Genomic DNA, 23,626 nt, shown 5'->3' on the forward strand with positions numbered 1-23,626 from the left:
TAATTTCCTGTCTATATGCACATCTACATAGTTATCAAATGTACCAGGATTATAATTTAGCACGCCAGACGCGTCTTGATAAGACTCATCAGTGACGCTCATATCAAAATATTTATAAAGCCAAACAAGTACAAAGCTGAAGAGCATTGAGCATAGTATGTCCTTATTGTCTAAAAAAAGGTTTCTTGAAATTCTGTTGTGTGGTTTGAGAAAAGTTGCGATGACAAGAAACGGGACTGACGGACTGACGGACAGACAGACAGACGGACGGGTCTAAAACATTATACCCTCCGCAACTTTGTTGCGTGGGGTATAATAAAATGTAATTGCTTCTCGAGATTCGGATCTCTTGTCGGATTTCTGATGGGAATACCTGGTGTGATGAATCGGATAAGAAGAAGGTAAATATATCTTTAAATAATGTATTCAAATAGATTTTTTACACCGTTTAATTCATTTCTAGGCGAATGCAGAATGTTTGAAATTTATAAGAAAAATCATAAGAAGAAATTCAATGTGGTCTGTCGAAACAAATTTAGAACGTGAAGAATATATCTGTTTGAGGGTGAGTGTCTGCAACTATGCTAATACTTGAAGAATGTAAATTCAACAGCGATGCAACATTTGGTTTATAGTGATATATTATCTTGTCATGTACAATGCCAGTCATTATATAATTCATAAATCGGCCTTTAGGACATGTTTATACATCACGAAAGGACCTCATATAGAATGGCAAATTGCAGAAGGAAAATCTATAACGTAAAGGGAGTTGGTTTACAAAAACCATATCAGGATTAGTTAAATACAGCTTACTAACAATCTATAAATTGTAAATTAACCACAATTAAAATTGAAGAGGAAATGTTCGTCTAGGACAGCAATCGACACCTTTTGGATTGACCCTGCTAGTTGAAAAAGACATGCAGCGTCTTCAAATCAAGCTTTGACTTCCTGGTGCATATATGTTCCAATGTAATTATGTTATTGTCAATAAAACATGTCTATTTACGGACAAAACTCAAACACAACAGATGATTCTATTCTTTCATGAACTGCTCTTGCCTTAGTGATGGACCATCAGTTGCTTAAACTCTCACTAATTATTAGAAGATAGCCGAAAGATACCAAACGGACATTCAAACATATAAATAAGTCGAATAATTAAGGCGACAGTAGTATACCGCTATTCAAAAGTTATAAATTGCATGACAAAAACAAGTAAGGGTTACAAACTAGATCCGAAAGAAACAGTAGAAAAGGAAAACAACGAAAAACTGAAGTGCAACAAAAACCTACCGAAAAATGACTGACAACGCCATTGCTACAATCAAGGAATATAATTAGTTTAATTACTAAATGGTTGTAGAAATTGTAAATATCCAAGCATCGTCATCATTTTTTATCAGTTCATGAGTTAGAGCACGGAACAGGTGTTTAAAAGTAGAAGAAATTATATTGACCCTTTAATAATTCCAATTAGATTTAAACCATGTAAAGAAAAAGTCCCAAAATACTTCCAACATTTTGAATAATTGATTGAGTTCATACATTTTGCCAATACACATACATAAAAATATTACCTTTTTGAATCTGACCTAATCACTTTTTCAAGCAACTGAACAGTTAAATCAAACATCCAAAATGTATTCCAACTCACATTGATTTTCACCCAATTATAGTTAGATATTATAGAAATGAACACTATAACTATAGAAACGTTTTTTATGGACAACATAGGAGTTAATGATCATGATTTGTTCTGAACATTTTTACTTTTAACAATTTCTCTCAATATATTATAATCTTTACAAGGAGGAAGAAGGGGAAGGGGGAGGGGATAAAATTATATATGAAATTGAATGTCACCAAATTTCTGTACTTGTTTCTCCTTCGGCAGCAATTTGGAAAAGAGGCTGTATATTCAAACATGTGCTTGTAGCAGCGCCCCCTTTCAATTAAAGAATTCCAAAGAGTTTCAAGACAGATAATAACATATGTACCTACTTAACTATTTTACATATTTCTAAAAATTTACAGAACATGATAACACAAGACTGAATACAATAAAAGTTTACAGTCTTTATTTGTGCCATAAAGTCACCTATGCTGCACATAAGTGTATTTATGGTCCGCTAAAGTCAAAATAACAACTAACACATATTATGATGATGCAGGCCACAGATGTGACGGTTTATGTTTTAAATCAATCATATCAAAAGATACATGTATAAAATTTGCATACACTACAATTATAAGTACCAATTATGAATTTAATATATACTTTCATTACAGTCTGAACCAATGAGCATATTATGTCGTAATAAAAAGACAAATGTCATCAATTATTGAAATTGAATTTTTTGAAAAGTCATTTAATTTAGAGTTATCTCCCCTTGACTATAAATTTGTTAATAATAGTGTAACATCTCAACTTTTGGGAGCAGATACCGCCATGACGTATGAAGCTCTTATTGAGCTGAATACGCTGCCCTAAAGCAAACCTGCATCATCTATCATTCTACATATGCAAAAGATAAAACTTACTACTCTATATACAGGCATTGAATCACACGAATGCCTTATCCTAATAAAAGACACAATTTACAGACATTGTGTCCTATCAATGCATCTACTGATACAATTAAAAAAAAAATTTAACTTAAAAGACACAATTTACAGACACTGTGTTATAACAATGTATCACTTGATACAAACTAAATTATACTTAAAAGACACAATTTACAGACATTGTGTCCTAACAATGTATCTACTTGATACAAACTAAATTTACTAAAGAGACACAATTTACAGACACTGTGTCCTATCAATGTATCTACTTGATACAAACTGAATTTTACTAAAGAGACACAATTTACAGACACTGTGTTCTAACAATGTATCTACTTGATACAAACTGAATTTTACTAAAGAGACACAATTTACAGACACTGTGTTCTATTAAACAATGTATCTACTTGATACAAATTAATTATCCTAAAAAGACACAATTTACATACATTGTGTCCTAACAATGTATTTACTTGATACGATTTAAATAACCTAAAAAAGACACAATATTGTTACTGTTTTGTGTGAACTTGAAGGGTAGCCGAACCGGTTTTTTACATGCTGAAAATGAGTGATTAAAACCACAGTTAAAACATCTGTGCTGAAACTTGCATTTATCATTGAACTTGCACCCTAACCCCTTATGAAAAGAAAAACATACTCCAACTGGCCAGCGAGTATTTCCACTTTTGTTATGGTCATTCCCAGTTTTCAGGTTTCCTTGTAGTTTAGCTTTCATATACAGTTCTAGGTGTGTACACCCCCATTGCGCTTCTCCTCTTTCTATTAATTTCCTAAATTCTATATCATACAATTGCCAGTTCCCCCCTTCTCGTGACATTTCCAGGATTATTTCCATGTGGTGGGGAATTACGGACCCTAAATTAGGGTTTTTTGTGCAAATTATTGCAGTGAATTTGTTCCAGGCTGATAGCCATTGGTTTAGAGTTAATGTTTTCTTGTTCTGTTCTTCAGTAATGGACAATTCTGGGTTGTCGGCCCCATGAACCAGTTGTAATCGGTATTTTGTCTCATCATTTTCTAATAGGGCGTGAAAGTTGATGTATTGTCCCGCCCAGATTTGTTGTTTAATTTTATCTGGTATGTTTCCCCCAGGTTTGAGGGAGCAACTTACAAAGGCTGATTGACCCCCAATAATTTGTTTGTCAACGGTTGGTTGTACAGCCAGAACCTCTGGACTGACAACTTCAATGTTATTGTCATTGTTTTGCCCTCCATTACCTTGTATATTTCTGTTAAGATTTTCCACGTGATGTTGTACTTCAGCCTCCTGAATGCCTGAATTGCCATTACTTCTTGAAGCTATCTTATCGAAAATTTCTTCCATTCTCCTTTCCATGCGGCTAGCTACCCTTTCTGTGACACGATTGGTTAACTCCTCCATGACGTCTGGGGACATAACTGTTGGGTTATTTGGAGGATTTGAAGGCCCACTTGGCCTCACGTTTGAATTTTGCTTTCTCTGGGTAGCCGTCTTCATTTTCTTAATGGCACCTGCCACTCCAAACGAGGCTTGTCTTTTGGGAGGCATTGTCTAGAATATACTAATGCAAAATTAATACGATACTTCCAAAAGAATATTTTTTATTTATAATAGGCCTAATCTGTTTTATTTAATTTGTCTATTTGTTTTTCTTTGTATTTCAGCCTGATTATTCATGTTAATCGTTTAAATAATTAAATCTGGAGATACTCCCCAATTAAAATTGTTTGTGTTAGGTGTAAAAATTATTCTGATGTAAATATATATATATATATCATTTTCTATTGGTTACTAAATAAAAAACTTAGTTAAGACATAAATTCTATGCATGACCTACGTTTACTGTCATTGGTATAAAAGTCAATACTGGTAATAATGTGCTGTGTAATCTGGTATCAATCAAAACAGTAATATGTGGGTTTGATATGTAATTTTGTGTGTTAAAGTGTACTTATATATGGTAATTACTACTCAAAACATGATTATGCATCATAATGTCGATTGTCATTCTGTTGAGAGTATCCACCGGAAGTTTAAAAATTATTACAAAATTTGCAAATGCGGTTCAGATACGTTTTAATTTCCGTTTTCTGATTTAATCTCTTTGCATGCATAGATAACTGCTCCTCTTACTGACTTGTATAAATGGTATTGACCTTTTGTATTCAGATGTACTCCATCGGAAATAAATTTATCTCTGCATGAATTTGTATGTGTGGTGTCGAAGGAAAATCTTTTGTTATGGTCCCAAAAGATAAATTTCGATGATTTTTCAACCTCGGTTTTTATAATGTTATTTATTTTTTGTGCTTTTTCGAAATACATATTCTTGTATTCTCTATCTCTGACGCTATCTTTCATTAATCTGAAATTATCCCGTGGAAAGCGTGGCATGATGGCACATATTACAACTCGTCGCACGCCATACGTATTTGTCAGGATCGAACAGAAACTTATCATTTTATATGCCACTTCCTCAACCGACGTGTCCTCTACTACATCGTTACCACCAGCTAGTAGAACAACACAATCGGGTTTAATAAGTTTAACTATGCCCAAGTCGAACTTCATCATTTTATGAATAGTTCTTCCTCCTACGCCATGCCACTCCACATTTGAAGTTTTTACCAAATTAAAGTCTAAATGGTGTCTATGATCGTGTCCTGCTTTCAGGTAGTTGTGAAGCCGATGGCAAATGGAATGACCTAGTATGAGTGTGTTTAAAGGCATGCTTAGATAAAATTATATATGAAATTGAATGTCACCAAATTTCTGTACTTGTTTCTCCTTCGGCAGCAATTTGGAAAAGAGGCTGTATATTCAAACATGTGCTTGTAGCAGCGCCCCCTTTCAATTAAAGAATTCCAAAGAGTTTCAAGACAGATAATAACATATGTACCTACTTAACTATTTTACATATTTCTAAAAATTTACAGAACATGATAACACAAGACTGAATACAATAAAAGTTTACAGTCTTTATTTGTGCCATAAAGTCACCTATGCTGCACATAAGTGTATTTAACAATTTCTCTCAATATATTATAATGTCTGCAAAAACGCAAAAGAGTAAAAAAAAAACATCTTTCACGGGCATTAACTCCTTTAAGGGGTCAAATGACAATTTCATCCAATGTTGAAGTTTTGTAGAACCTTAAGCTTACGCTGAAATATTTTTTTACTTTGAAAATATTCTACTATGATTTTCTCATAAAAACAATAAAAGGGCACATATCATTCTAAGTCAATAACTCTAATTTAAAATTAACTTCTTACATCTCCTTGAATTGTTCGAATAACTAAGGACCCCCCCCCCCCCCCCCCCCCCTAAGCAATATATTACCTTAGATGTAATTGGCAACCAGACGCAGGGCGCATCTTTATACGACCGCAGTGGTCGAACCCTGAACAGCTGGGGCAAGTATGGACACAACATTTAAGCTTGATACAGCTCTAAATTTGGATTGTGATTAAGTAGTTTACACATCATAGGTTTCTGACACAGAATGAATGTGGTCCATATTTTGTGTTGCTATTGAGCAATATACTATGCTATTGAATATTAATCCCCTAAAAAAAATATTTGTAGAATTTTTTTTTTTTTAATTTCTGAAAAATTTTACCACCCTACCCTACCCCCAACATTTTTTTTACTTCCCCCAGTTCCTTATTAAAAACATAATCTCAATTCAAATTTCTAATGGAGTTGACAACAATAACTACTCATTAAAATACATCATAAAATATTAAAATATAAAATGACATGCAGTCATGGTTAAAATTAATATTAATAAACAGCAACTTCTAAAAATAAATTTACAGCTTCACATCTCAAACAATCATCATTTCTTAATACATAATTTCCAAGCAGTGTAAGGGGGTAATCAAGTAATAAAACATATATATAACAGTGTTCTTTAAATTTTAATTGGATTACCTCCCCTTCACTGCTTTTAAATTTTCTAAATTGTCCTGTAACCAGAAAACCCCTTGTTTTCACCCTTTTTTGTCCCTAGTTGCTTGATGATTTGAACCATAACCCCCACCCACACCTCCACTCCACCCCCAGCCCATAACCATCCCTTTGTAGTATGGAAACTTGTGGTATAATTTCAGAGATTTATACACAAAAGTTATTGACTGAAAACTAAAAAAAAAATTATTTTGGCCCCTTTATTGGCCCCTAATTCCTACACATTTGGAACCATAACCCCCAAAAACAATCCAAACCTTCTAACTGTGGTATTAAAAATTGATGGTAAAATTTCAGAGCAAGTGAAATGCTTATACACAAGTTGATATGCTAAAAGTAGACAAATGCTTGTTTTGGGCCCCTTTTGGGACCCTAATTCCGAAACGGTATGGACCATCATCCCAAAAATCAATCTCAACCTTCTTTTTGAGGTATTGAACCTTTTGAAAAATTTCATAGAGATCCATTTACTTAAACTAAAGTTGTTGTCCGGACACCAAATGTGTCTTCGAACGACGACGCAGACGACGACATCGTACCATTATACGAACGCCAAAAAAATTTGCGGTCGTATAAAAACTTCAGGAGTTTCGGGTCCTCAATGCCATACAACAGTTTTTGATTTGGTACTCTATCTTTTATTATTGAAGCGTCACCGGATAATCTTTTGTAGATGAAAAGTAAAAAAACAAAATACAGAATTCAGAATAAAATTCAAAACGGAAATTCCGTAAACAAATAATAAAATCATACACTGAAGCACACCAAACAAGTGATCAACTGTTATATTCCTGACTTGGAACAGGCATTTTCTTATTTATAAAATGTAGAAACACACATCTGGTGTACAAAGTTATAAGTCTGGTATCTTTTATATGATTTTTTTATATGGGTCCACAGACGCTTTCTATCAAGATAACGCATGTGTCGATTTTTTTGTTCTGGTCATTTTGCTGTTTTAAATTTCTTTGTTGTAATTTCAGATAATCAAAAACTTCAACATTTGCAAACAACTGACATTTCAAATAATAACTTCAAAACAGGTTGTCAGATTTTTCTGAAAATTCATAGCAGAGACGTTGTCCTGATGGTCATTTAAGGCATGTGTTAACTGCTTCATATTTTTTTAGATACAAGACAATCTTTCTAGAAATTTACTAATCAAATGGACCAAATCGTCCGATACAATTATTTACCTATAATGGTTAAGGAACATTCAGGTCAAGTTTGGTAACATTTGTAAAATTAATTTAAAACGGAAAAGAATTGTCTTAAATATTTACAGCAATTTACGGGTAAGCTAAGAAAACACATGGAGTATTTACATGAATTTTGTTCATTAATACGTTACATTGTTGTCTGTTCACACTTTATAAGACACCATAAGTACTTCATAGCAGGGGTACTTTCTTTAACAAAACTCATCTAACTATTATGAGAAAGAGCAACTGGAAACGACACTACATAAGTTTCATGGTTACCATGAGAATTTTTTGTCTAATCTGTAATTTTATCGACTGTGTTCTTCTTCTAATTGTGACATTTTGACAAACTTTTGGATTCGATTTGAATAAATGTATATCAGAAGATTCATATATGGAGTTGATAAAATAGTTTTTGTTTACTACTTTGACTTGCAACTCTTCTTAATCGATGTCTCCCATCTAATCATCGGTAAACTATTGAAGCCTTTATTTTATTTTATATTTCCTTGAGACTATGACACAAAAGTGTAAAATTGAAATTTTTAAAAGTTGTTAAGGACAAAAATGTAAGACTAAATATTTAAACAGTGAAGTATATTTGAGCTTATTAATGCTCCAAGTACAATGTAGCCATGTAGCCGTGTATTTTTCAAATTAAAGCAAACTAGATTTAATGAATGTCATGCATTTGAAAAAATTGATACTAATATTAAATGTTTTCATAAAAATAGATATTTCAATCTATCCTAATGTGGGATAGATTGCTTTAACTCTGTGAAGCTGCCGTTTCAGTTATTCGAGTTACCTTTCTTTATACAGTTTCTTTATAATGTAGGTTTGCAATTTTCTGAAAATCAAACTAAGTTTCTCGAAAAAGGGTCATGTGGCCTAGCGGACCAATATCGTCTGTGACGTCAATATATCGTCTGCATTGGCGTTCAGAGATTTCAGAAGAAAAGGCAGACATTTTTCGTCAGAGTAAATTCTGGGTTTTGTATTAATATATTTCTATGTAATGTAAGAAAAATGTAAGAAAAACGTATACATATTTCTACGTAATACAACATGTAATTATCAGAAAGAAAAATGTTTTTTATGAGATTCAGTAAAGATAAATTTTTGGTAAGTTTTGCAGTGGGATTTAACGTTAGGCGTGGTTTTGTATAAAATCCTTTAAACGCATAACTTATTGATCTCTATAGCGAGGATCGATATATATAAGTTCTGAATTAAACCAACGTACACACTTGCATGAAATAAGTAAAAAAGGATTTGTTGTTCACATTTCACATATTAGTTTTTCAGATTGTGTGAAAGTAATATGGGAAGAACGGCCCGGAAGACTAGGAGCCCGTATGCGGCGGCCAACAGGAAGTCCGCACACCATTCTTCAGATGGGGAAACAGTTATTTATCGGAGGACTGGAAGTGTAAATGCCACTACTCAGCGAGTTCCCCAGCAGCAACCGACCGCAAGCCTGAGTCCTGAGTTGGAGCAGGTGGCAGATACTGTCACCCAACGCATCGTGCCAGAATTAAAGGACCAAATAGCTAAAGCAATAGAGGCTATCCAGAGGACACCCACACTCTGCTCAACCCCAGATACAGATTTGTCAGGTATAAATCTCACTAATAACAGCATACTTGTAAATGATAATGATAATATTGCCCCTGTTAAAAGTTTCAATGATGACCTTGGGGTGCACATTTCACAACAAGTGAGAGACAAAATCATTAATGGGGAATATGTAGAATTAGAAAACTTATTGCTTATTTCTCATCCGAGCAAACAAGGGCAGTAGTTATGGATAATAATAAACCAAAATCCGGAAAGAAAATATCCGACATTAATACATGGTTCGATGCTATCTTAATTTATACTAGCATTTATACAGCAGCACATCCTAGTAGTACCCCGGGTTTACTGAAGTATATTTATAATGTAAAATTGGGGGCAGGCAGATGTGCTGATATGGGTTGGTTAACCTATGATCAACAATTTAGACTAAAACGTGCCAGAAACCCATCAATGAATTGGGGTTGTGTAGACATGGAGTTATGGCTTCTGTATATTTCCCAGGGTGTAACTCCTACACAAGAACCTCAAATATCTCAAATGAATGCAGGAAAATGTTTCTTGTACAACAATAAAGGTAGATGTGGCCGTTCAGCTTGTCGTTATCTTCATAGGTGCTTAAAATGCGGGGGTGCTCATGCAGCTTTGTTTTGCAATTTAAAAACTACACAAAACAGTCAGAATGAGAAAAGAAAGCCTTATGAATCATTTCGGAGTGACTTTCGGAGAGAAAAAAGCTATAAAAACAATGTCAATGGATTCAGATTTAAGTCCGCATCGTCAGTCCCAGGAAGTATATAGCCAGTATAGGCTAACGGAATTAGGAAAGACACCGATTAAAGTGGAAAGATTAAGACATTTTTTTTTAAAGTTTTCCAAATAAAATTGATGCACATATATTGTTAGATGGATTTACAAATGGATTTAAAGTAAATTACATGGGTCCGCGTCAAGCTGTAAATTGTTCGAATTTGATTTCGGCAAAGCAGCATGAGTCTGAATTAGAGGAAAAAATTACGAAAGAGATTCAGGCAGGGCGAATAGCGGGCCCCTTTAAAAACAAACCTTTTTCTAACCTCCGCTTATCACCGATAGGGCTTGTAGCTAAAAAGCCTCCTCCTGGCTCTAAAATTCACGGATGGCGTATGATACAACATTTGAGTTATCCACTGGGAAGTAGTATTAATAGTTTTATTGACCCCCAATTAGCAACTGTGCAATACACATCCTTTGACAAAGTTCTTGGCACTATTAGTAAACTAGGAAAGGGGGCAGAAATGGCACGAATGGATATAGTCTCGGCATTTAGATTATTAATATTGCACCCTGATGAATTTGTTTTATTTGGTTTCCGCTTTCAAGACAACTTTTATTTCAGAAAGCGCTCCCAATGGGATGTTCGGCGGCGTGCGCGCTGTTCGAAAAGTTTTCATGTTTTTTAGAGTGGTTGGTCCGTTTTCAATCGCACAAGGAATCAATAGAGCATTATTTAGACGATTTCCTGCTTGCCGGAGAAGCTCGGTCGGGGGAATGTTTACATCTCATGAACAATTTTAGGACTATTTGCAGCGATATTGGAGTTCCTCTAGCGGAGGAAAAAACTTTAGGTCCTACGTGTATTATGACTTTTCTGGGATTAGAAATAGACACTTTGGAGATGGTTATTCGGATACCACAAGACAAACTAACAGAGGTTAAGGGAAAATTGGAATTGACTATAAAGAAAAGAAAAATCACTCTAAGGGATCTTCAATCTTTAGTGGGCTCCCTAAATTTTTGTGCCAAAGCAATTCCGTCAGTTCGGGCTTTTAACAGGAGGTTTTGTGATGCTATGTGCGGTATACATAGGTCAAATCATTTTATCCGAGTAACACTAGGTATGAAGGAGGACATAAAAACTTGGCTTACATTTCTCGAGAATTTCAATGGTACTTTGGCTTTTGGTGAGAGCGAATGGCTTTCAAATAGTAAAATTCATTTGTTTACAGATAGCGCTGGTAACCCAGATTTAGGTTGTGGGGTTTACTTTTCAGGCCGATGGGCTTATTTTCAATGGCCTTCTAGTTGGGAAAACACTGACGTTATGGCTGATATAACCTTTTTGGAGTTAGTGCCTATTGTGCTTTCGATTTTGTTGTTCAAAGAGGATTAATTTGTACAACAAGCGAATACTTTTTCATACAGATAATAAGGCACTTGTGAGTATTTTGAACAAGAAATCCTCAAAATCGAGACGGGTGATGGAGTTGGTTCGGCCTTTTGTATTACAAACAATGCTTTTCAATATGCAATTTAAAGCAGTACATATTGAAGGTCGTTCGAACTTAATCGCTGATGCTATTTCACGTAAACAGTGGCACAGATTCCGCATGGTAGCACCACAAGCAGAGACAGAGGCGACACCAATCCCAGAAACTTTTCTGCAGCTGATTTCCGGTCTGAAATTGATCGTCTAGTAGATGCCTCGCTAGCTTCGAACACGAAGGATACATATAGAACGGGATTGCGAGTTTCGAGATATTTCGGAAAGACTTTAATATGGAGTGCGTGTGGCCGCCTCCCCCCTCGCATATTGTGCTTTTTATTGCATATTTATCACTGAAAGGGAGAGCACATAAAACTGTCAGCTGTTACGTGACTGCTATCGGTTTTCGTTGCAAGGTTCTACAGTCTCAATTTATGGACTATTCACAAAATTTTATTATACGAAAAATGTTAGAGGGTTTGAAACGCAGTAAGTTCTCGAAGGATAAGAGGCTTCCAATTACATCGGAACTTTTGACTAGGATAATTGAAAAGTTGCCATTGGTTTGTTATTCAGCATACGAATCTTTGCTTTTTGCGGCAGCCTTTTCAGTCGCCTTTCATGGCTTTTTAAGAGTTGGAGAATTAGTTTACACAAAATTAGGCCAAGCGCAAAATATAATATCAATACACGGTACACAAATTTTATGGGGAGCAAAAGGGGAGTTTATTAGGCTTCACTTAACGCACTCTAAGGGGGATCAAACTGGTAAGGGTATTTCTATTGATATAAGGAAGACGGATTCAACAGTGTGTCCAATACTGCTATTAAAAAGATACCTAAGAGTAAGACCAAATAAAAATGGTCCTTTACTCTGTCACCTTGGTGGAAAATGCGTGTCTCGTTATCAGTTCTCTGGTATATTATCTAAAGCATTGAATGTAATAGGTATTGATTCAAGTGGCTACAAGTCACATTCATTCAGGATTGGGGCAGCTTCAGAAGCCTCTGCTAAAGGAATTTCTAATGAGGAAATTATGAAGCTAGGACGATGGAAATCTGGGGCATATAGGTCATATATCAGATTGTAAAAAATTTATTTTGATGTGGTCATTTATTGACATAAAGACAATTATTGTTTATATATAGCTGTACATAGGTGGTATATATGTTATTAAACGTTTAATTGTGTTTTAATAGGGATACTTGAGAGATATGAGAAAAAGTCTGTTTGGATAATAGGCTCGTCCATTGTAAAACATGCATTTACCCATGCCCGCACCACTTATGACGGCATCCATTTGGGTTTGAAGCGGAAAAAATGTACCATTTGGTGGCAAGGTAAAGGGGGCATGAATTGGCAAGAATTAGTACCAAGGATAAAATATTTATTAAGATTTGAACAGGAGCCAGATTTTTTAATTATACATTGTGGGGGCAACAACATAGGCTCCTGCAAGTTACATAATTTTAGACGGCAAATTAAGTCGTCTCTTTGTAAGGTTTCAGAATTGCTCCCTAAAGCTAAATTTATTTGACTGATCAACAGTGATCCACGCTAATGTGTTAATTTTGATCATTTGTGACTCATGATCATGCTAATGTTTCATCTTTATTGATGATAAATTAATGTTTGATTAATTTGTGAGCCGTGGCCTTTATTTTGCCAATAAAAATAATAATTCATTTATATCTCTTTGGTATTTATTCAAGCATGAATCTTAAGTTAATCAGGATTTATATACTTCTCGTCTTTTTTTTTCTATTTTGCATTGGAAGAACCCAAGAATTTGTTGATAAATATTCTGTATCACTTGCCAAATAATACACAATGGTCTTGAAGTATGGATTCTAGGTACAAAGTTTGTTTATCATCTTAATAATGTGTTATGGTATTCATATATTTGTCTTTGTTAGTTATGACTTTTAATTTTGGTTAATTTTTTGTAATATCTATTTTATGAGCTCTGTACTTATACATCCCGTCGTTGTGTTATTGTGCTATGGTAAATTTTTGTATTCTTGTCTATATGCCTTTTTGTTTTCTTTGTTGATTTTTTTGTTTGTTTTAAAGTGATTAAGATTATAATACAATGTTGACTTCTGTATCACTATTTTTCACAATTTTACATGTCATGTCCGTTTGTTTTTGTTCACACATCATTGTCAATATAAGGGTATTGTATGTGACTGTCATAAAAGTAAGAGGTTTACCTAGTTATTAAACCAATTTTGATTCACCATTTTCTACAAAATCAAAGCGCTGTAAGCGCTGAAGGCAGTTAACCAAAAACCAAGGCAACCGTAATTATGAAAACCTGTGGCAAAGTTGCCTCAACATTAAACATTCATATATAGTACATTTATGTTTATCTAATGATTTATTTATTAAGGCAAATAATATATATCTAATCAAGGTTTCAAAGCAATGCATATAGCAATGTATATTTTTTTATGGTGAGTCTGCAGTGGTACAAGTTCCCAATGATTGCAGTTGTTCTACTTGGTAGTTAACCTTGGTTTTATTTGAATGCTAGAAGTTCAAGTTGACTTAGTATGAACATGTAATAATATGAATGGACTGGTTTCCCTGGAAAGAAAACTGAATTTGTGTTCTATAGTACAAAAGTTATGAGACACGAATCAGACAAATGTTCACTACAACAGGGATCAAAGGTGAGGTCTGACTGACTTACCCATAGTAAATGTAAATGATTTGTTATTTTGTCCCATACATATAAATATATATAATTTAGGGGTGGGGATCTCAACGGTTTTCAAGTTCTCAACAGGTAGGGGTAGGCAGAGGATTTAGGGGGAGGTGCCCCCCCCCCCTTTTTGGGTAAAAAATTGGTTGCTTATATAGGGAATCACTGAAGCGTATCTGGAGCGGGTCCCCTCTTAGGTCAGTCAGTGGGCCCCCACTTATGAAAATTTCTGGATCCCCCATTGGGGGTAGGGTGACCCTAGGGACTTCCACTACATTTCATTTTATTTGTTATATTGTCCCATACATAAATATATATGGTTTAGGGGTGGGGATCTCATTGGTTTCCAAGTTCTCAAACAGGAGGGGTAGGGTGACCGCAGGGACTCACTCCCCCTATATTTCATTTAATTAGTTATATTGGCCCATATATGAATATAAATTGTTTTGGTGTGGGGATCTCGACCGTTTCCAAGTTCTCAAACAGGAGGGTTGGGGTGACTACAGGGACTTCCCCTATATTTCATTTGATTTGCTTATATTGTCCCATACATGAGTATATATGGTTTAGGGGTGAGGATCTTGACCATTTCCAAGTTCTCAAACAGGAGGGTGTACAGTGACCCAAGGGACTTCCCTATCTTTCATTTGTCCCGTACATGAATATATATGGTTAAAGGTGGGGATCTCAACGGGTTTCAAATTCTCTAACAGGAGGGGGTTGGGTGACCCCCAGAGACTCTTCCTATATTTCGTTGATTTTTTACTGTAGTATTGTCATAAACATGAATATATATGGTTAAGGGGTGTGGATCTCGACCGTTTCCAAGTTCTCAAACAGGAGGGGTAGGGTAACTCCAGGGACTCGCCCTATATTTCATTTTATTTATTATATTGTCCTATACTTGAATATATGCAGGGGCGGATTCAGTCGGAAAGGGGGGGGGGGCGTGCACCCCCTTAAATTTGCAGAGCATGGGTTGTTCTCAGCTTAATAAAGAATATTCCGATAATTTTACCTCAAATTTTTTTTAGCCTCGCCCTGCTCGGAGAAAATTTAAGTTTGCACCCGGCCCCTCCTAACCTAAAATCCCGAATCTGCCCCTCATATGGTTTATGGTGGGGAGCTCGACCTTTTCCAAGTATTAAACAGGAGGGGGTAGAGTGGCCCAAAGGATTGAGATAAAAAAAAAAAAAAAAAAAAAAAAAAAAACCTTCGAAATTGCAGTTATATGTTTACACTTTAAAAGCATCTCACATGCATTATCATCATTTATCACTGATAAAGAAAATTTATACTGTGACCATGAACATGTATATTGTTAGATTATACTATTCCCAGCTGTCACGTTGTATTGGATTTTTAAATTAAAATTTGTCAAAAAGAATTTTGAGTTTCTGTATAAAATATTTTTCTGCTTTTTCTTTCTTTTACATATATCTTTTGGTTTACAATTCTAGTGTTCATATTCATTTACCATGCATAGATGTATTTTTTCACCTGCTTGGATTTATTTTGTAATCGATCGCCAAACCCGGAATTACCCTTATCCGCTTCCGGAATCTGATCCTATATTGTAAAATTTTGTCTTCACGGCCGCCATGTGCGAGTGAATGAAGCAAGAAGAAATTCTGACGAGAGAAAGATTGAACATTTTACCTATTTCAAGTTGTGATATATTGTTCTACCATGTGTTAAAACAGGATTCAAACAATTAATTTAGTCCACGCAAAACACTGTCCTGAAAAACTGTAACAACTCTACACAAAATCTTTATTTTCCTTCGAAATTTTGGTTCCCACGTTTGAAAAATGGCGGCATAGTGGCCATTTTGGTAATGTGATCAGCATAGCATAGCAAAACATAGCAAAATCCTTTGTTGAATCCTGCTTATCTGCTCCATATATCATATATCCATCCATATATAAATAACAATATTAACATTTTCGAATATATACATAACAAGAAAATTGGCATAAAACCGTAAACCACTGGTTACGACAAATATTCATACTTCATGTCGGTAAACAAATTAGTGAAATTTCTCGGAAAACCTAGAATACAACAAGGCAACTCAAAGACCCATACCCCTGTTGTTCTTACTGATAGCAAGGGAAATTGGCTCAAAAGAAAAGCTGAACATAGATCCGAAAGAGATATCATCTGGTGGGCAAAGAGTTCCGACAAAATTAAAAATCGTTTTGATTGGCTTGAAGCAAATATAGTACACGAAATAAAAAGACTTGGAAACATCAGGTTATATGTATGGCTAGGAACTTGTGATCTGACAACAAAAAATAAGAAATTCATTTCCGTTACAAGTCCACATGGGGACGAAACAATAGACTATATCTTGTCGTACTACAGGAAAATTGAAAAATTAATGCAAAATCACCCAAACAGCAGAGTCACATTTCTGGAAATACCACTTTATTCTATCTATGAGTATAATAAACAGAAAAATCACACTGATTTGGACCAATTCACTGAACAAGATATAGAACTAAACAGGCAGATTTACAAATTAAACCAGGAAATAAGGGAGATAAACAGGGCTGCCAATTGCCATTCGCCGTCATTTACTTCAGACCTCATCTACAAAACAACTGTAAAAAAAGGGGGTCACAGAAGAGCTGAAAATAAGAAAAAGCATAACTTTCAACTACTAGTAGACGGTATTCATCCTACAAATCTATTAGCTAAAACCTGGTTGAGGAGAATAGCAGAAAAATACAAGGAAGACTGCTGGACATAGATCATAGGCTCGGTCTTGCGTGGACATGCTGTTTTAAATATTGTTTTACATTTTAAATTCATCATTTTCATCATTGTGTTGTATATAGACATTATCAATAGTTTTTAGATTTTAAAAGCATCAGGAACTTTTAAATCAAAAGCTTAGGATAGACATTATCAATCGTTTTTAGATTTTAAAAGCATCAGGAACTTTTATATCGAAATCTTCTGTAAAATACATGATTTTACTTTATGGTTAGTATTGTTTAAACGTGATACTAGTAAAGCACAAACTATGGCGACAGGCGGTTCAAGTCCACCAAAAACATTACGAAGAAGTCAGCGTTCTAATACCAATCTTATGCGTCAAAGCTTATCGCCCAAAAAGAACCATGCTAGTTTAGTACATAAAAATTATCAACTTAACCCAGATGTAGCAATAAGCAAAAAGAAGAATAATTGTTTATCTGCACCGATCACCTGTGAAATGAAACCCAAAAGCAATTTTATTGTCAAATGTAATACTGCTTCTTTCGAGCTTGTGAAAACTAAATTATATGACATCTTATTTAGTCATTCCTTCCAGACGGACTATGTCGTTAGCTCAGAAAAAGGGAAAGACAATTCACAGAATGAAGTTGAGCTTAGATACAAGATACATAATAAAAGGAGAGATGGAAGTTCAGGCACATATCACAAGTTCACAATCAACGTATACAACACTACCTCATCACTACTAGTAAATGGCCCGAAAATCGACATTTTCACTGAATCAATCCTCCCTATCATTGAGGATCATATTGTAAAAAATATAGGCCAAGTGAATGCTATGAATAATCATCTAAACATAGCTATGTCAACCAGGAATGCTCAAGAGGTCGAAATAAATGTAGAAAATCAACTTTCTTGCTCAGATACTAGAACTGAAGGTCAAACACCAGAATCAGCCATAGTATTAGTGAGGCCCAACAAAACACCCTCAGCCTCAGTAGATATTATATACTATTGTCCTGCATGCAGTGAAGAAGCTAATATGAACACTATCGCCTGTGAAAGTTGTGACGAATGGTATCATTATACTTGTGTGGGTCTGTCTAAGTCAGAAATCAATAAACTTGATCCATCTCTACCTTTTATCTGCAGGCCATGCAATGAAAATGAACTCTATAACACCACCAACTCATATCAAGAGAGTACTAGTCAAAACAACAACAACTCTCATAGCCTCATGACTAAAGAACAACCAACAACTTCAATCCAAAAATTAGCAGACACGCCGTTCTTAGAATCTAAAACCATAACGAACTCAGATAAAACTCTGGAGTTAAGTCCAGCCAAAACTCCATCATCAGTGTCAACCTCTGCACAAAATAACTTCTCTCCTAAAAAAGTTATACAAGGACATAGAGATCTCTCAGGCGAACTTACTCAGAGCACAGTCCAATCAAGCTCATCTATTCAAAAACCTATTGAAGAAACTCCTAAATCTCACGATTCCAATGCCACCTCAGATCATCAGATGAGACCAAAACAATCGGCAAGGCAAAAAACCACAACCAAATCTATTGAAAATAAAACCTACATAATAGAACTGGAAAAAAGAATACGTGAACATGAAAAAACAATAAACCTCTTCGAAAAAAGAGAAGAACTAAGATCAGAGAATTATGGGAGTTCGAATCAGACGAATAGACCCTCATACTCGTGTACCTGTTCTAATCAAAACCAGTCTTCTCAAGAACTTTACTTTCTAAATATTCAGAGACAAATGGAGATTCAAGCTATGGAAATGAGATTAAAAGCATTAGAAACACAAACGATGCAAAACCTGTCAATCCAAACAGCTATGACAACTCAATTAGCTCTACAAATCCAACAACAGACAATAGCTAAACTGCAATATCCTGCAAACTTACCAACTTATATTGCGCCTCCATCATATACTCAACCACAACACTATAGCTATACAACACCGCCATACTTTCATCAAAATATACAACCACCACAAATGCCGCTGTCAGGACCATCCATATCCATGTCTCATCCTAGACATATGTCTCCACCAAATATGTTCATAAATCATCCTCCGCCTCTCCATCCAAACTATAACATGGCAGCACACTCGCAAACGAATATGAGTACAAATCAGCAAATTCATTCAAACAGGGAATTTTCTTTGCCTCCACAATCCTCAACTGCTCAGCCATTTATGAGTAATGCAAATGTTCAAAATGTTCAAATCCCGAGTCAACATCTTCACGATACAACTGACAGATCCCCAAAGGAAATGTATCAAAACAATCAGAAAGTGAGTTCTACTAGGAAAAATAGACATGCTACAAATACAAGTCAGCAAAGTACAAAAGATCAACAACCAGATCTGTTAGACCAGTCAGCATGGATGTTCCAAGCTAAACTGGCTAATAGGTCTGGAAACAACAACCGTACTGCTGAAACCGCTGATATAGAACAAAATAAGCAAAATCAAAGGAATGAAAGATCAAACCAAGGATCGGACCAGTCAGCATGGATGTTCCAAGCTAAACTGGTAACTGATCCTGTTAACAATAATACAAACAGAGATCACCTGAATGGAAAACAAAACCTTGGACACCATTTTTTATGCCTTCCGCCTCGGGAAAAGGCACCAAACATTGCTCAGGACCATTTGACTTACATCCGGGATTAAAAGTCATGACTTTTAATATTGAGGGGCAAAAACTAATATTAACTACTTAAAAGATTTAGCAAAAGATCCTACACTTATTATCTGTCTTCAAGAACATTGGCTGTGGGGGTTTGAAAAGGACTTTTTACAGAAACATTTTCCATTACATTCCTTTTTCATTCGCTCAAAAGATGAAAATGATCCAATTCTCAATTTTAAGGCCCCCAGAGGTCATGCAGGAACAGCAATTATGTGGCCACAATCATTAGATAACTGTATACAAAAACTCCCAGATGGAAATGATCGTATAATAGCTATCAAGATAGAACTTAGAAATCAAAATATATGCCTTATAAACACCTATATGCCTACAACATCTGCAAATTCCGAGATCAAATATAAAGAATTCCTGGATATCATCACCCATATAAGTGAAAAATATACTAACTTGACAACAATTCTGTGTGGTGATCTAAATGGAACGTTAAAAACCTCTCGTTCGAACCAACATGATAAAATCTTACAAAGATATACTAGTACTCAAAATTGGATGAATAAATGCCACTCCCAAGATGACACTTTTTTCCATCACAACGGTAGATCAACATCCCAAATTGATTATATTCTCACCAAGAACGAAGACATAATTGATAAAATCACAATTATGGACATGACTGGCATAAACCTATCAACACATGTACCAGTTATCTGTACCCTTGCTGCCAGAACAAAAACAGAAAACAGTAAAATCAAGAAACAATCTACCGTGAAATATAAAATAGAATGGGACCGGGGAAACACTAATCTGTATAAAACAAAGTTAAAGGAATTACTAGCACAACAGATATCTATTCATAACAACCAGACAACAACAGATATAGTTGCCATTATTATAGACTAGGAAAATCCTCCGCAAAGAAAGAGCTATTGAAAAGAGAATTTTTATCATCAACTAGAACAACAACCTTCAAATAAAACATTCTTTAAACTTATAAATAGAAATATGGGCAGGGAAAATTTAAATACTCCAGTGATTCAGCATGAAATAAGGAAATTAGCTGTCCAGTTGAACAGAAAGAAGTTTTGGCAAAATATTATGAACAATTAGCTACACCCCAAATCTCTAATGAATATGACAAAGAATATCTCAAAACATGTCAACTTCGCTGTAACATCATCAAAGAACTTGCCCAAAACAACAAGGTCTGTAGTATTGACTTTAGCGAAGACGAAATTCTAGCTGCCATCAAAAATCTAAATAGCGGTAAAGCAGGAGATGAATATGGCGTATTCTCAGAACACCTTAAATTAGCAGGCTCAGCAATTACTCCAGTATTAAAATTTGTCTTCAACAAAATAATTAAAGAAAGGAGAACACCCGAACAATTCAAAACAGGAATTATCACTCCAGTATGCAAAAAAGGAAAAGACAGCAGCATATTGGACAGCTACAGAGGAATAACCGTCTCCTCAATTTTAGGAAAAACATTTGAACATGCATTACTGAATAAAATTATTAACAAACTTGATAATCGTTCATCTCAACAATTTGGCTTTTCACAAGGACTATCTCCGTCCATGGCAGCTCTACTAATTTCGGAAGCACAAATGAACTCCAAACAGATGAAAGAAATTCTATATTTGGCAACTCTTGATACTAAAAAGGCATTTGATGTAGTAAACCACGATATTCTCCTAGACAAATTATTTCAAAGAGACATACCACTTGACATCTGGGAAACAATTTATGAGATGTATCATGACTTAACATCAAGAATAAACTGGAAAGGGAAATACAGTACCAGCTTCCCCATAAGGCAAGGTGTCCGTCAAGGAGGTATCCTATCAACGCATTTTTATAAGGCATATATTGAAGATTTATTAATACAATTGGAGGAGTCAAATGTAGGACTACACCTTGGAACTAATTATTCCGGCTGTCCAACCTGTGCTGATGATATACTTTTACTATCAAACTCGGATGAGGACATGCAGGTTATGTTGAACACTGTTAACACCTATTCAAAGGACCATCAATATACAATCCATCCGACAAAGAGTGTTCTATTAAAACAAAATCAAACCTCTTCTAATAGTGGAAAAGTGACATTGTCAGCATGGGAATTGGGGAACAGGGAAATAACAACATCAGACCAGGCCACTCATCTTGGATTAACTAGATCTGCCAAAAATGAAATTTTATAAATGTTGAAGAAAGAATAAGTCTGGCACGTAGAACATCTTACTCGCTAATGAAAACAGGCGTTCATGGAACAAATGGTCTGAACCCACGTGTGTCCTACAATATTTACAGAATATATATATTGCCTCGTCTCCTTTACAGCTTAGAGGTCCTTCCGCTAAATGCAAGGCAACTAAAAGCACTCTGCGACTTCCATTTAACATTCCTGAGAAACATCCAATCTCTGCCTGTCAGAACAGCGACAGTGGCAATCTATGCTTTACTTGGTGCCCTTCCACTTGAAGCTGAGCTTCACAAACGTCAACTGAGTCTTCTTCATTCCATACTTACATCAGAAAATCAAAACCTAAAAGAAATTTTAATACGGCAATTTCGTCTGCAAGTTAATCAAGGAACTTTTCTAGAAAGAACTGAATCTATTTTAAATAAATATAATCTGCCTACTATAGAGGAACTTTGGGAAAACACACCAACTAAAATTAATTGGAAACATACAACAAGATCTGCAATCATAAAATTTTGGCAAGAATGGATAAAAACAGAAATTTCTCAAAAATCAACTCTACATCGTTTGGATATTAACTCAATAAACATAGGAGAAACTCACGCAGTGTGGAACACAGCTCTGAATCTACCAGGAGAAACAAAAAGGGCAATAATTAAAGCAAGAATACTTACTGGAACTTATATGCTTCAAGCAAATAAGGCAAAATTCCAAATAGAAAATGCTGATTCAACCTGTCCCATTTGCAGGATTGAAGAAGAAAACCTTGTTCATTTCATTACAAGATGTCCTGTCCTCGAAGGTATCCGTAGAAAACACTATGGAACCATCAAGCAAGAGATAGTGAACAAAATTGGAAGCACTCAGTGGAATAACAAGTTCGTGATAGAGACATTATATGCCAACTGATAACAGACTGTAGGAAACTCACTGGAGAATATCTGCCTTATGATGCAGAGCTTATGAACAATATAGAGTCAACATCTCGTAAAATGTGCTATGATATGCATGTAAAGCGTCTGAACGCAATGAACATAGATTAAAACTAAGGAGAATATGTACATGTATGTACTCAGTATTAACCATAGTGACTAATCAATAGCTATCGTTTATATATCATCTGTGTGCTTGGACTTTAGCATGCTTAACTATAGCATTATTGAATGGCTTAATCTGTGTGGCTTGGCTTACCTGCTAGATTAACAGTAGCAAATATTAGTGGCCTTGTCTTGCTATGTTGTGCTGATTACAAAACCGTTTACATAAACACTTTTTTTAGCTTTTAAAAATTTCAGTCTGAAATTTTTAGTCTGTATATATTAACATTTAAAACAGTCCATAGTTTTATGATAGAAGTTTTAAATAACATTCTATGTGGAATACTTTTAAAATGGATTATATTGTGCCGTGTAACATAAGCCTCACATTCTATATTGATATTTGTGCCCGTGTAATATAAGCCTACTATTTCTTAAAATCCGTTTGGATGTGCTCCTCATTAGCAGGAGGAAGATACAGAAAAGAAGAAGAAGAAGTTATGTGTTTACAAGTAACAATGTTGTTTTTGTCAATCAGATACGATTTTACTCGAATTTATACAATATTTTTCGGCGATTTTCTGTATAAAGCTGGCGGTTGAACAAAATGAACATCGCTGTCATGAATAATATTGATAAAAAAAAAGTTTTATCTCGTTCAATTGGAGACTTTCGTGAACATGGTGAAAAGGTGTCA

At 35.0% G+C, this 23,626-nt stretch overlaps 2 protein-coding genes and 1 pseudogene across 2 annotated transcripts; 2 read left to right on the top strand and 1 right to left on the bottom strand.

Moving 5' to 3' along the window:
- Positions 1-3,040: 3,040 nt before the first annotated feature.
- Positions 3,041-5,593, bottom strand: LOC139508761 (uncharacterized). The gene is made up of 2 exons (XM_071296021.1): positions 4,544-5,593; positions 3,041-4,126 (listed from the first exon to the last, which is right to left on the bottom strand). The coding sequence occupies exon 2, from the start codon at positions 4,121-4,123 to the stop codon at positions 3,041-3,043; it is 1,083 nt and encodes a 360-aa protein (XP_071152122.1). The 5' UTR covers positions 4,124-4,126; positions 4,544-5,593.
- Positions 5,594-8,491: 2,898 nt separating this feature from the next.
- Positions 8,492-10,692, top strand: LOC139508760 (uncharacterized). Its single transcript, XM_071296020.1, is given in 2 exon segments — positions 8,492-9,565; positions 9,568-10,692. Coding segments are annotated over 2 exon segments (1,053 nt in total). The 5' UTR covers positions 8,492-9,074; the 3' UTR covers positions 10,130-10,692.
- A 257-nt stretch (positions 10,693-10,949) lies between these two features.
- LOC139508763 (uncharacterized) lies at positions 10,950-13,096 on the top strand (annotated as a pseudogene).
- Positions 13,097-23,626: the final 10,530 nt, after the last annotated feature.

This window comes from Mytilus edulis, unplaced genomic scaffold (assembly GCF_963676685.1).
Source record: "Mytilus edulis unplaced genomic scaffold, xbMytEdul2.2 SCAFFOLD_906, whole genome shotgun sequence".
Classification (NCBI taxonomy): Eukaryota; Metazoa; Mollusca; class Bivalvia; order Mytilida; family Mytilidae; genus Mytilus; species Mytilus edulis.

Coding starts and splice junctions, on each gene's coding strand:
- LOC139508761 (XM_071296021.1), bottom strand. CDS start 4,123: ATGCCTCCCAAAAGACAAGCCTCGTTTGGAGTGGCAGGTGCCATTAAG.